General features: G+C 42.8%; 1 protein-coding gene across 10 annotated transcripts in view; it reads right to left on the minus strand.

Annotated features, from left to right (window-relative positions):
- Positions 1-13,197, minus strand: part of USP19 (ubiquitin specific peptidase 19) — a 471,392-nt gene that overhangs the window by 376,970 nt on the left and 81,225 nt on the right. For 5 of the 10 annotated variants that reach the window (XM_086939351.1, XM_086939350.1, XM_086939344.1 and 2 more), the window contains exons 3-5: positions 12,097-12,144; positions 3,857-3,979; positions 2,170-2,303 (exon numbers count right to left, since the gene is read on the minus strand). In XM_086939351.1, the coding sequence (XP_086795477.1) occupies positions 2,170-2,303; positions 3,857-3,979; positions 12,097-12,144 (305 nt within the window). The remainder of the gene's footprint in view (positions 1-2,169; positions 2,304-3,856; positions 3,980-12,096; positions 12,145-13,197) is intronic. The other 5 variants (XM_086939352.1, XM_086939349.1, XM_086939347.1 and 2 more) reach the window with 1 other exon arrangement.

The raw sequence follows: 13,197 nt of genomic DNA on the forward strand, positions 1-13,197 counted from the left end.
AATCATAGTTTAATACCAATTAATAGTTGGCGTATTTAAAATAATATATGTTTCGAAAATTCCGCTGCTACTTATTTTGTCGTTATAATATAGTGTGTTCAACAGTACTACAGCTAGCCAGAGGGTATGTAATGCTGCTTTTTCTTTACAGGAAGCTATTATATACTATTACAGACGTAATGGGACGTTCAATCAATAGAAATCCTGGCACAAAGCCATGAGCATCCGCTGCGCATTACCTTGTTGTCAGAAGGAAGTACCCAATACACTTTTCATTTCAGATTGCTGCTCAAGGTTTAGGAGCAGTGGTTTTATTGTGCGCTTGGATTCGCCATCCTATGGCTGTTATGAAGGCAGACAGGACGCAGGGACCCGATACCAGCATGAAAGAAGAGATGCACCGCACGAGAGGAGAGTGTCGCCATGTTTTATTCTCCCTGCCTGTATTCACCCCTAAACTAACCTATATCCTCAACAAAAGAGGACTATGATGCATTGTATTCTTACAGGCTACTGTGGCAAAGGGCTGCAGAGACTGGGAGAGGGGAGGTAGAAGGAAGAAAAAGAGCAAGAGAGGGAGAGAGGGAGAGTGTGTTTGCGTTTGTGTTCGTTGGACAAAAAGAGACAAAATACTCAAGCCATTACTAAATAACATAGTAGCATATCATGCTGTGCATTATACTTAAGATTTTTATTGCCACGATGCAGGGGATGTCACACAGGAGGGCTCAGCCCAGACTATCTAGCTGGTTACATTGCAAAAACAAAACCAAGTAAATATTTTTCTGTGTCAATGAACCGTTCGGCTAGTTGAGTCCGATCAAAGATGAAGAAATCACAAGGGGAATCAGACTTTCCTTCTCATACTCATTGTAAGCCATAGTGAGAGATCTTGATTTCTGGCTGCGAGGTTCCATATCAGGTATTTTCCTTTCACAAGACAGCACGAGCGTGTGCGATTCCAGGCTCCGTTTCTAAACCCCCTACAAAAGGGCTCTCGCCCTGCGCGAGCAGTGCTGCGCCATGCAATGCAGGGCGCGAGCCCTAAAAAGGGCTTCATCATCAAGTCGATGAGAAGATGTCGGGTAAAAGCAAAAAACAAGAAATTTGAAATCCTGAGAGAAAATTCTTCGAAAATGGATATCTGAAACTACTAATATGTTCTAGGATCCTTTCTACCACAAGTCAGAAAAACAAACTGACACTGGGAGGCAACTACTAGTAGAAGGTGATCATGGTTAGTGGAAGCTCCATGACTTTTAAAGTGACAGGGTGTTTTTTTTCTTAACTCAATGTAAGCCTATAAAGTTATGCATTTCTCTCTCAACATTAGACATAGACAGCAGTCTGTGCATTAGATCCTTCAATAAAGCTTTGAGGAAGGATTATTTGGAGTAAAAGTCAATACATTTCAGAAACTTCTGTCTTTAGGCTCCTGAAGGGTGCTTTCTTTGCATATGAGCATGTTCGACTATTCACACTAACGGTTGTGTGGTCCAGGCACACAACTAGGAATTATTTTAACATTTATGACTATCAATGAAGGGGTCTATTATGCAGCAGGTTAGGGTTTAATTAGTTCATACTGATGTAAATTCACTTCTTACTTTTGTGGTTTGTTAAAACACAGACAATTCGGAACTAGGAGCATTCTACTTCCAAGATTGATAACTGGGCTGGCTTAATGTCTTTTGACAGTTAACTTATAGCAGGTCCGTCATTTATAACGGTACACATTCAGCTTTAGGATAGTGTTCTGTACTTCATTCAGAACAGGCAAAGGTTCAGCAAGCAATTCAATTTTAGGAGAAGGGGTTACAAGAGGTGAGTCGTAGCCAAGATATAAATTGATGGACTCAGGTCACAGCAGTAGCAAAGCAATTGTGGGCAGAGGGTAGCACTTGAACTGAACTGTGGATGAAATTGTTAAGCAATACGATTGTTTACGATTGTTTACCAATGTATACACTATATAATGCAGGGGGGGGTTACAGATATAGACTTGTACGTGCAAAAACGCAAGTATAAGCCTAATTTAAAAATTATACATGAATGACAAGTCAACAATTGCCATTGACTTCTTAGAAATAACTGTATGCCTTAACGAGAGACACTTAGAATAGGAGGGAAAAACATTAAGGTAAAGAGTTATCTAATAGGACGACTTACCAGGTCTGGCCAACTGTACATTGGAATTTTCTTTTGGAGGGTGAGCTGAAGGAAGTTCCCTTTCTCCTTATACAGAACCTTGCTGCAGGAAGCCTCTATCTCTTCGCGGAACTGGCAGTTCCACTGACGACCATCTGCAAATAAACCAGAGAGCAACAATAAATGAATGGGCGAATTTATGGCTCATATTCAGACATACCAAGTCCAATTCACGCATCTATTTGATTGTAGCAGCATCAAAAAACAAAAGTGAACCTAGAACCAAAAGATGCACAGTACCTCTTTTATTGCCTGTAGAGATCATATACTTGTAAAATTGCTTTTCCAGATACTGGAGACAGCTATTCTTTGCATTTCACTTAATCAGCATCTATTCTACCTTGGGTTTCCTTACCAACTCTCTACCAGCAACAAGCAAAGACTAAAAGTTACATTAAAGTTAGAATGGGACAAGGCATCCTTGGCGTAATTAGAGAAAGTAAAAAAAAAAATAAAAAAAAAAAAAACTGTAAACCTACTCTTTTACAGTACAATGGAAATCACTCACGGCTCTAGCGAACTTTGATTTTCAAATCCAGAAAAGGGGGATTTCTCTGTTTGAATGCCAGTGCTTCATATAAACTAATAGAATTTATTTTCCCAATTTCATGTGTCTTAGTTAGGCCCAAGTAGAAACAATGCTATCTTTCACCATGAACACGTTTAAGTTGCCTTCCCTTTGACACAATAACCTTTTACACACACTTGCGTGAATGACAACGCTTCGCTTTAAGATTCCACTTCGCAAGACCATCATCACGACTTGTTAAACACCACATCCAAGGCCTCGACACACATTGTGCAAATGTCGTTCCACTTTTCATCCACAAGGCAACATAGCTGTCTATAGACCATAACAATGCTGGCTTCCCCAGGAGTCTCAAGGATGCTATTCATTATAAATAAACAAGCATTTCCAGGTTGAGGTTTGCTGCCATTGGCACTGTCTCTACACACTGAAGCTTCGGCCCAGCAGCTTGCTGATATCTCTGCGAAGGGTGTCCAGCTCCTGACCACGACACAGACTTATTCTTTCCCTGCAGGTAACCATAGTTGGATCATCCAGTACAAGGATTCTTGGCAGAACACACACACACCCTAGACACTTGGGTTAGGGACTGCATAGGCATATGTAAGATTTTCTATATTGTTCTATATGCTTGCATATATACATTGCTTTAGCATGATGGTGGAAGTTTTTATTGTGTTCACTGCCCTAGTACTTTTAATAACTTTAATCTTCTATTGATCATTGCAGCACATATACTCTATGGCAGAATCACACTGGTTAAATAAACATTGAAAATGTCCCACAGTGTATCCCCTGCATATTTCTCTGAGAATAAGATAGCACGAGTGACTGAGCAAAAGAGTTCTAGAGTGGTTACCATGAGTCCTGGGGGATCAGGATTGTCAGGTTCAGTGGTTTAATCTGCTATCCACCGAGGTTTAGGGGTACTCATGGTGGCACTGTGAGCAAGCTGGCCTATAAGACAACATACCCTGAGGGGGTGCATAGACACAGTCTGGCACCAGCCTATCGGTTATGCCGCCCACAAACGTGCAGTTTCTACCGTAGGGTGCAAACTACGCAAAACCAGCTGAGTAGAAGGCAGAAGCTATGATCTTGCTATAAATTTAACAGTACCTGGTAATCTGATAATACAATCTGTGTCAGTGAAGGCTGCATCCACCTCATCTATCTTCAGCGTCCCAGTATTCAGCTTCACAATCACTGTGTCGGAGCTCTGCTTCCAATCCATCTGCATGTCTGAAAAGAACACAAAGTATGAGAACTCTTACAGATGCAGAGAATCTAAGAAGCGGGAACCATGAAGCACAGAGAAATGAATTGCATCTTAGAAACTGTCATTATGCACCCTTCACCATTCAACGTAACATCAAGACAAACACAAGGTACATAAAAGGCGTTGCTACACAGAGAAAGAGACAGTACCGACAAGATTAGTATTTCAAGTAATTTAAAATGATTTGAAAAAAGAGTGGTTATTGCAAAGGAAAATTCCAGGAAACTAGTACACTAGTCTTCTTAAAACGGTGCATACATCGAAAAAAACGTTTTCATCGCCAATGACCAAACATTCACTGTCAAATATATTGGTTAGAGAATAAACATGAGGAGCAGTCAGTTAAGCGTTCAATTTAGAAATCACCACAACATGCAGGTCAGTTTCAATCACTAGCAGGTCCAAATTGTATTAATTGCAGGTCAATAGAGTACTACTGAATTAGAGCATAGGCATTGGGCATCAACAAATCATTTATGAATTGGTCGTAACAGCTCTCTAACAAAAATAAATAATTATCTTGCTACTTAACAAAAGAGTATAACATTGAGCATAAAGCCTAACATTATGCTCTTTGCTGAAGAGGTCTGCCGACAGCAAACCGTGTTATGTGTCTTTGTGTCTGCACATGTCAGGCCTCAGTCTTCACCATCCCTAATAAATGCAGCAAGACTCCAAAGGTCTGTGGCCAGAGGGACAGGGGTAGCAGTCTAGAACATACAAAGCTCCATAGGCACATTGTGTAGCAGCCCAGTGTAATATAGCGTCAATTTGTTTCGAGTGACAGTAGCTCACAAACCTCTTCTACTGGGCTGTATAGCAAGCACAGGTAGTCAGTCTGCAGACTTTCATGCAAATGCTCATGCATTCAGGTGGAAGATTAGGCTACCCAAATTGTATGACCTCAGGAGCCAAATCGCTAAGCTGACAGATCTGGGGTCTGAATACATACATACATATATGTATTTAGCTATGCGGCAAATTAGCCTGGGTGCTGAAACATATACTGTTCTTTAACATTGAGGTAAAGTAAGCACCAAACTGCGTGACACGCCAAGTATGGAAACATATGGAGAAAAATATTGCCTTTCCGCTGGAAATGGTATAGCCCAATGCTCTGTTTTTAATATAAAATCAGGGCCTTCAGTGGTCACATCACTGAAAATATAAGATTTGAAAAAAAGACTATTGTCCACGGGTGCTCGTGGAAGACAATTTCTATGGGCTGGAATCTAGAGAATGCTAAAGTGTTTCTGGTATTTTACTGACCTCTGCTGGTTGCTTTCTATCAAGAAAGTTAAATAGAGGTAGTTGCCTGAAATTTTTTTAAAAGAAAGATCCTCAGCAGAAAGCAATTCTGGTATTTTACGGACCTCTACTGGTTGTTTTCTATCAAGACAGTTAAATAGAGGCAGTTAAACAGAAAAGAAAAGTCCCTAAGCGGAAGCAGACAAGCCCTAGGGCTGATCGCCAGAGCACATCTAAGTATATACTAAAGTATATACAAGAGGTCTTGAATGCTCGACCTAAAAAGGGTATACTTTGTATGGATATGGTCTTTGTGAAAGAGCAGAATGTCATCATTCATAGTAGTGCTAGCCAGTGGCAGAGCCAATGCCCCATGCAGAAAGCATAAGTGGGCCCAAAGTGCTGTGTGTCCACAAGATGGAACAGAATGAGAGGAGGATCACAGGTGTGGGAACAGTGATGAGCAGCCAGTAAGGAGGTAGGCAATGCTGCTGTTGGCCATGCTCTTTCTCCACCACGCATGCTCCTGCATCAAAACCTTCTATTGAAATATCTTGGTGACTCAAAGGACTAGGAAGGGCAGCTTGCCTGGCTGCTGCAACCCCGACTGAAGGTGCCTCAGTACCAGACCCAGTCTCCAAAGCTCCTTAACGAGATAGACTACCTCGAGACCCACAACCCTGGGTCTCTCTCCAGATTGAGAGTCTGATTTCAAACAGCTCCGGCCTCGGACGGCAGAGGTACCTCTCTGGTTTACCCAACACAACCCCTCTGAACATACCTGCAGGTGTGAGGGGAAAGATGGGTCGTGGGCACGGCGCACCCCCACGAAAGAAGTTTTAACAACCCCGTTATAAGTGCAGTGAAGCCAGCGGGAGCCTGATCCCACAGAAATGGTGAGATTTCCCAACAGGCAAGAGGCAAGGGGCTGGGAAGGAGCCAATCTCCTTTACTCGGCGCTACAGGCCTTCGAGGCATCGGGCCGACAATTCATCTTAAGATTTCCCTACTCGAATCGGTTACACAATATTATTTATTCTGGTACCGCAGGTGTCAAGGTGTTAAAATATACGTATGGTAAAGACCTTACCTGACCCCACAGCTTCGAAACCAGTTTAAAACGGACAAAAGAGTGGCCTTTTTGGGTTGCAGTGGTCAAAGAAACACGACAGCTTGCCTTGTGAGCCCGGGGCGTTGGTGCACATAACACCACCAGCAGGCCACAGGTTGTTAGCATTGATTTTAACAAGGATTTCAAAATACATTACCCGTTTTGCATTATCACTATTAAGTAATCACTTGTTCGCAATCAAGTGCTTTTTTGGTACATGTTCCATGATTTATACGTTGTTTTGTGCAGGATCTAAATGATTTATGCAAAAAAACGGGTGTGTATTAATTGGTTTATGTTTGCACGATTACAGGTGGGATAGAACATTCTAGCGTGAAAAGAACACATCGGAAAGCACCTTTTGCTTGTTTAGCCGCTCCTATGTTGCTTACTTCTGCACATTAATGTGTATATTGTTACCATACTATACGCCAGGAACACCATGTTACATAACATACCATACTACAGCATATTATACTATACTATACAATGAGAGGTCATACCGTACCGCGTCACATCATAGCATACTATACAATGAAAGGCCATACTATTCAATACCATATTATAGAATTACATACCTTACCATACAACCGGTCATACTGTACCATACTACACAGTAACAGGTCATACCTTCCCATACAATACCATACCATACCATACCATACCATGACAAGCCATACCATGACAAGCCATACCTTACCACATACGACAGGCCATACTATACAATGGCAGGTCGTGCAATACTATACAACGACTGGCCATACCATACTACGAAATGACAGACCATACTACGAAATGACAGGCCATACCTTACATACATACCATGACAAAATATACCAGATCATACGATACTATACTATACAGCATACCATACAATACAATATGACAGGCCATAGCCTTCCATACCATACAATAGAAGGCAATACCATAGCACACTATACAATGACAAGCCACACAATTCCATGGCAGGCCAGGCATAGCATAGTATACCATCCGACGACTGGCCATAGCGCAGCATACCATCCAATGACCGGCCATAGCACAGCATACCATCTCATCCAGTGACAGGCCACAGCACAGCATACCATACCATACCATACCATACCATACCATACCATACCATACCATACCATACCATCCCATCCCATCCCATCCCATCCCATCCAATGGCAGGCCATAGAATACCATACCATCCCATCCCATCCCATCCAAAGACAAGCCATAGAATAGCATACCATACCATCCCATACCATACCATCCAATGACAGGCCATAGCATACCACATCATCCAATGACAGGCCATAGCGTACTATCCAATGACAGGCCATACCATGCAATGACAGTCCATACCATTCTATACTACACTATACTATACCATGCATACTATGCAATAAAATGACACTCCATAACATACAGTACAAGATGACATGCAATAACAGACCGTACTAAAGTGATCAAGCATATTATTATAGGCTATATAACAAGAATATACACACAGATATAGATTTAAATATATTTTATATATTATAGCGTAATAGTAATTTTGTGCAAAAGTTGTACAACGTAACGAAAATAAATATTGACAAAGCCAAGATCTTGCATAGGGGATCTGTTGGCTTTGCAAGTGTTAGTTAATATGTGCTTTTAACCCCTTCCATGCTCATGACGAGCTCAGCTCGTCATGAGGCACACCGGAGCTGTGCTCATGACAAGGTGAGCTCGTCATGAAATACTGCATTTCAAGCTTTTCCAGCACAGGACAGGAAAAGCCATAGCAGCCAAGGTGTTAAAGCAGTTGAAATGTGAATACAGAGTAGCTTGTAGCCTAACTACCCATCAGGGAAAGGAGAAAGCTGGACTCAGGTTTTCGAACCCCTAGACTACAGAAACATCTCTGTGGCTGACGCACAACCCCTCTAGACATCCTCTTGGCTAGTAAGGTGTGCAGGGTTTTAGTTTCCATCCCAAACCCAACTAAGTGTGTCTGCCATTAAAACAAGGGAAAGGGGTGTTTGGCAGGGGAGAAAGAACCTAAGAAACCAAATCTGATCGCGGTAGGGGTGAGGGCAGGGAAAAGCAAACGAGACAAGTAGCTGGAGCGCCAGGCGGGGTTGTTTTGCAAGGGGAAGCGATCAACTCGGAGCATGGGTGTGGAGAGGCAGGGATTGTGGGGGCAAACAAGAGTAACATGGGGTGGGGTTGTACAGCCGATAGCACAGGAGGGATGAAGCAACATCACAAGGGGAATGGGATGTGAGGTAAGCACACAAGAAAGAGAGCAACAGAGAGCGCAGGGGATGGTTAGCAGAGGGGCCAGAGAGGCAAACGAGGAGAGAGCTGTAAATGACAGGTACTTTCATGGAGTGCATGATAAAGAAAATAATATGTTCTCTAAAAGTGAGCAGAGGAAGAACAAAAGTAAAAAAAGTTCCAAGGGAGAAAAAAAACACTCGAAAAACAAGGCATGCCATCAAATAAGAAGCAAGCAAATGAGTGAGAATAATGCCAACCAATGGTAAGGAGTGGGCGGGCTTTAGCCCACTAAATGATCTTGGTAAACCGACAGGAGGTTTTGGCATCGAGGTCTTTGACTGTTGTGTGGCGGCCTTCTCTTCCACCCCTAAACAATCTTTCTCTACTGATGAGGGCAGTCATCCCGAAACCAGAGACATGTCTCGGGCGATATCCTAAAACCCGGGACATGTACCGGGTCTAGAGATTCATCAGTCCTACAAGTACCAACTTGCACCCACCTGGGTGATCCACTGAAGAACTGCAAGTACCAGAGTCCCGAGGGGCGATCCGGATGAGGGGCTAGTGGTGTGCGCTCCATTTATGACTAAACACAATACGGCTCCCATGAGCTTTGGGCCGACGGGCTCTTGGAAGACGCACCTGCGTGCCGGTTCTGGCATCGAGGCCTTTGACTGTTGTGTGGCGGCCTTCTCTTCCACCCCTAAACAATCTTTCTCTGCTGATGAAGGAAGTCATCCCGAAACCCGAGACATGTCTCGGGCGATATCCTAAAACCCGGGACATGTATCGGGTCTAGAGATTCATCAGCCCTACAAGTACCGACTTGCACCCACCTGGGTGATCCACTGAAGAACTGCAAGTACCAGAGTCCCGAGGGGCGATCCGGAGGAGGGTCTAGCGGTCTGCGCTCCATTTATGACTAAACCGAAAGGAGGTATTTTTCCACCAGACAACGTTGTCTGGTAGGCTTGGGCTAAAAAACAAGACAATCCTTCATGCAGCAACAAACAAGCATTTACAATGCAACGGTTTCGCCTTTGCAAAAGTTAGAGCTATTGGCATTGTAAATGAAAAAAAATTTATTTATGTGTTGGATTTGAAAACAGATAAACAGATAAACAGAAAAAAGATCAATAAATGGCATTGTAATTTACATTGCCAACAGCTTAGTCACAGCTTAGTCTGCGCAGCGGACCCCAGGCGAAACCTAAAAAGGAACTGGACCACTTACAGACAACTGCCAGCTCAAGTGACTTTATGCCAGAGAACTTATCCCAGGTCTCCAAAGGCCATGCTCACAAACACCACACTTATTTTTCATGCTGAACAGCACATTCCAATTTATCAAAGATGTTTTACATAAATGTGCCACATGCACGTCAGTCTTTCTTTCACAGTGCCGGCCCAAATTTTAATTGCATATGCAGATTCAGGATATAATTTTATTTAAAAAACAAACTGCCTCCTCTACTCCTTCCTTACCCCATTCCTAACTAAGTAAACATTTCCAATTACTTCAACACAATCACCCATTTCCAAACCTGTTGTCTACTACTACAAAAAGAGTAAACCCCTCCCATAATTCCCATCCCTGCCGAAACCTCTTCCTGCTGCATTTTTGTGCCCTTTTCCTTCCGAGTCCTGTTGAGGTTGGAAGGGTTCCTCTCGGATTTGAGACATGGTGGTTTGGGTCATTTCTTCCCCGCGACTATACCCTGCGGAGAATTTAGGTTTTGCTTTAATGTTGTCCCATGGTGCAGGAGGGCCAATGGGATCTTCACTCTTGGAAGCAGTTCTGTTCCCCACTCTTTGCCCAGTGCCCAGGAGACTTCAATTCCATCTCCCGGTTGTTCCTTACAATGGCAGGCCCAGTCCTGCTATGCTTGCTGACCGCAGGGCAGAGAGTCTCATATGTTTTTCATAACAGAATGGAGAAACTTGTATGAGTGCCCGCTGATGTTCATGCTTGTGGTGCTATGGCCCATATTTTAAACGAGGCTGTTTAGGAGCTCTTTTCCAAATAAGACTTACCCACATGGCACTACATGGAACTGTTTCTATCCAACAATACTTCCTTTTACCTCTCTCCATTAGGTCACTTGGCCGTATAAAGGCACAGGAGGTGCTTCCCTAAAAACAAGGGAAGGGAGAGGGGCGTTAAGGCTTTTAGATTGCCTTAGAATGATCTCTCGTCAATACAGCCTCTAGTTTCAACAGTGTTTAGGGGTTTGCACTAGTTACGACCAAGGGTTAAGAGTTTCTTCCTTTCTTGGTTCTACCTATGGTCTGATCTTTTTTTGCACAAACCTAATTTTGAGCCTTTGGAGAAGGTTTCCGATTTCTCATTTGATGTTGTAACTACAACAGGAATGGTGCAACGGGGTGCCCTGGATCCCAAATTCCTTCAGTTTTCCAAAAGGATCAGGTAGTCATACTTCCTGCTCTACAACCAGATTCCTCTGATTCGAGTACTGTAGAATGTACCCGAAGAGATCAGCGGAACACGGAAAATAAGACAGTCTCTGCATTAATTTCGATCGAGTTTAAAGAAGTAAGAAACCGTCTACTTCCACCTTAGGGTGATGGGTAAAAATGATAATTTTCCTAGCCTACCAGGACTGTGGTAAAGATTGCGAAGAAGACTCATTCCACCATGGGAAAGGCAGCGCCATGGGCGGAGCGGGAAGGGCTTTCTACCGCAGATATTTGGAGAACTGCCACCTGGACCTCCCCTCCCCTTCCGCTTCTGCTTTTCATTACAGATTGTCGATTCATCACCCTGAGCTACTTGCAATCAGATCAGAGCTCATTCAGAAGTCCATTTTGCTTGATTATTCCTTTCTTTAATTTTTCTGCGGCTAAATGGGTATTTTTGTTTCTGTTGGGCATCCTACTTAGGAAAAAAAAGGAGAAAAGAGTCATAGAAAAGAGGAATAAATGAGAAGAAAATATTTTCTTTCTGAATTCCTGCAATCTAGGTGTGTTTATTTGTTTACAACTACTACTGTAAGTGATCAGCTGATGAAGGATTCTTAGCCTGGTCAATCCTCACTTAGTAAGGAATGGGACGAGGAAGGAGAAGAGAAAGTAATACCTGAATTACTTAGTAGTAATCTTAATTACTTTCTCACTCGTCCCAGTACTTTTGATTCTCCGCCCGCTCACCCTACTTACTTCATCAGCCTTTTTGTGAAGGGCATGTTACCTACCGGAAGAGATTTCGGGAGGGATAGGATTTTTGGGAGGATTTCCATTTTTTTTCGTAGAAACGGATGACAACTGTGGGAAAGGGTGATTGCATTGAAGTAAATGGAGACATTTAGTCAGTCTGTAAGTACTGGGAAGTGTAAGGAAGAGATTGAGCCATACAAATTACAGGTAAGTAACCCAGGCATTTCATGAGACAGTTAGTCTTGGTTATACATCATCGGAGAGGTCAGCACTCAGTCGTGTATGTGCACTCACCGTCTACGTCCTGATCTGAACCAATGAATTCCTCAGATGGAGAGCACTCTGCAGATCAAGTGAAAGTCACCAGGAGCAAACATTAGTTCTTCTCTCGGATAGTTATCATCACCGCTATATTGGCTTTCTTCACTCTAAGCGCCAGGATACCCGTAGGGTGACAGTTTTTGCGCTATATAAGTATTAACTTCACTTCACAATATAAACACAGAAGCATAAATAAACTGTAAAATGCGGCTCTTATTAGAGGATGCTAAATAGGCTAGTTTCATTTTATTGTTTTCTGAAGCTTTTGGAAAAGTATATGTTTACGCCAGAATAGTTGGAAGCACTGCCAACAAAAATGTACACAAAATGGATGCTTTTCCGTCATGTACTGCACAGATTCACTCAAGAAGGTGATGTTTAGATACCTCTAATGCCTGGTTAAAGTGAAACTACAGCTCAAAATATTTCCACTAAAAATAACTGTGTTGGAGTAAAAGGTCTGAGTTACAGGACGATATTTTGCAGTCAGCCCAATGGGGGGAGGTGCAATCTCTCATCTATGTTAGCAGTGTTTGCTTCAAGCAGTGTACTTGATGCACTGCAGTGACCTCTGCTGCAGAGGTCACTGGGTATTTATGCTACTTAGGGAAAATACAGCCACATTACGAGACGGCCTTTACCAGCAAACACAACACACATCTTTAGTACTCAAGTAGACCTTTTAAATAGGACCCATTTATCCCAAAGAAGGAATGGGTGTATAATTGGCTTCGGTTATCCCCTAACTGCCCTCTGTGCTCTGACTACCGCAGCATTTCTGTTTACTCTAAATCTCACAGAAATGGTGAAGGCAGTCACTGCTTGCGTGGCTTAGATTTCATTTATGAGCACCACGGTGCAATGCTGAGCACGGATCCCTTCATTCTAGCCCAGGCATCTCAACAATCAAGGCCCTCGAGACTCCGCCCGCCCAAAGGAACTCCACCATCATAGGACAAGAGTTCTCTTGGAGTTCCTGGCAAATGCAGCCAATGATATTCACTTGACTCCAAGAATAAAGAGTCACAAACATCAAATTTTCCTCTACATCACTGTAAAATTGTGCCTTTTGCG

Source organism: Lissotriton vulgaris, chromosome 9 (genome assembly GCF_964263255.1).
Source record: "Lissotriton vulgaris chromosome 9, aLisVul1.2, whole genome shotgun sequence".
Taxonomy (NCBI): domain Eukaryota; kingdom Metazoa; phylum Chordata; class Amphibia; order Caudata; family Salamandridae; genus Lissotriton; species Lissotriton vulgaris.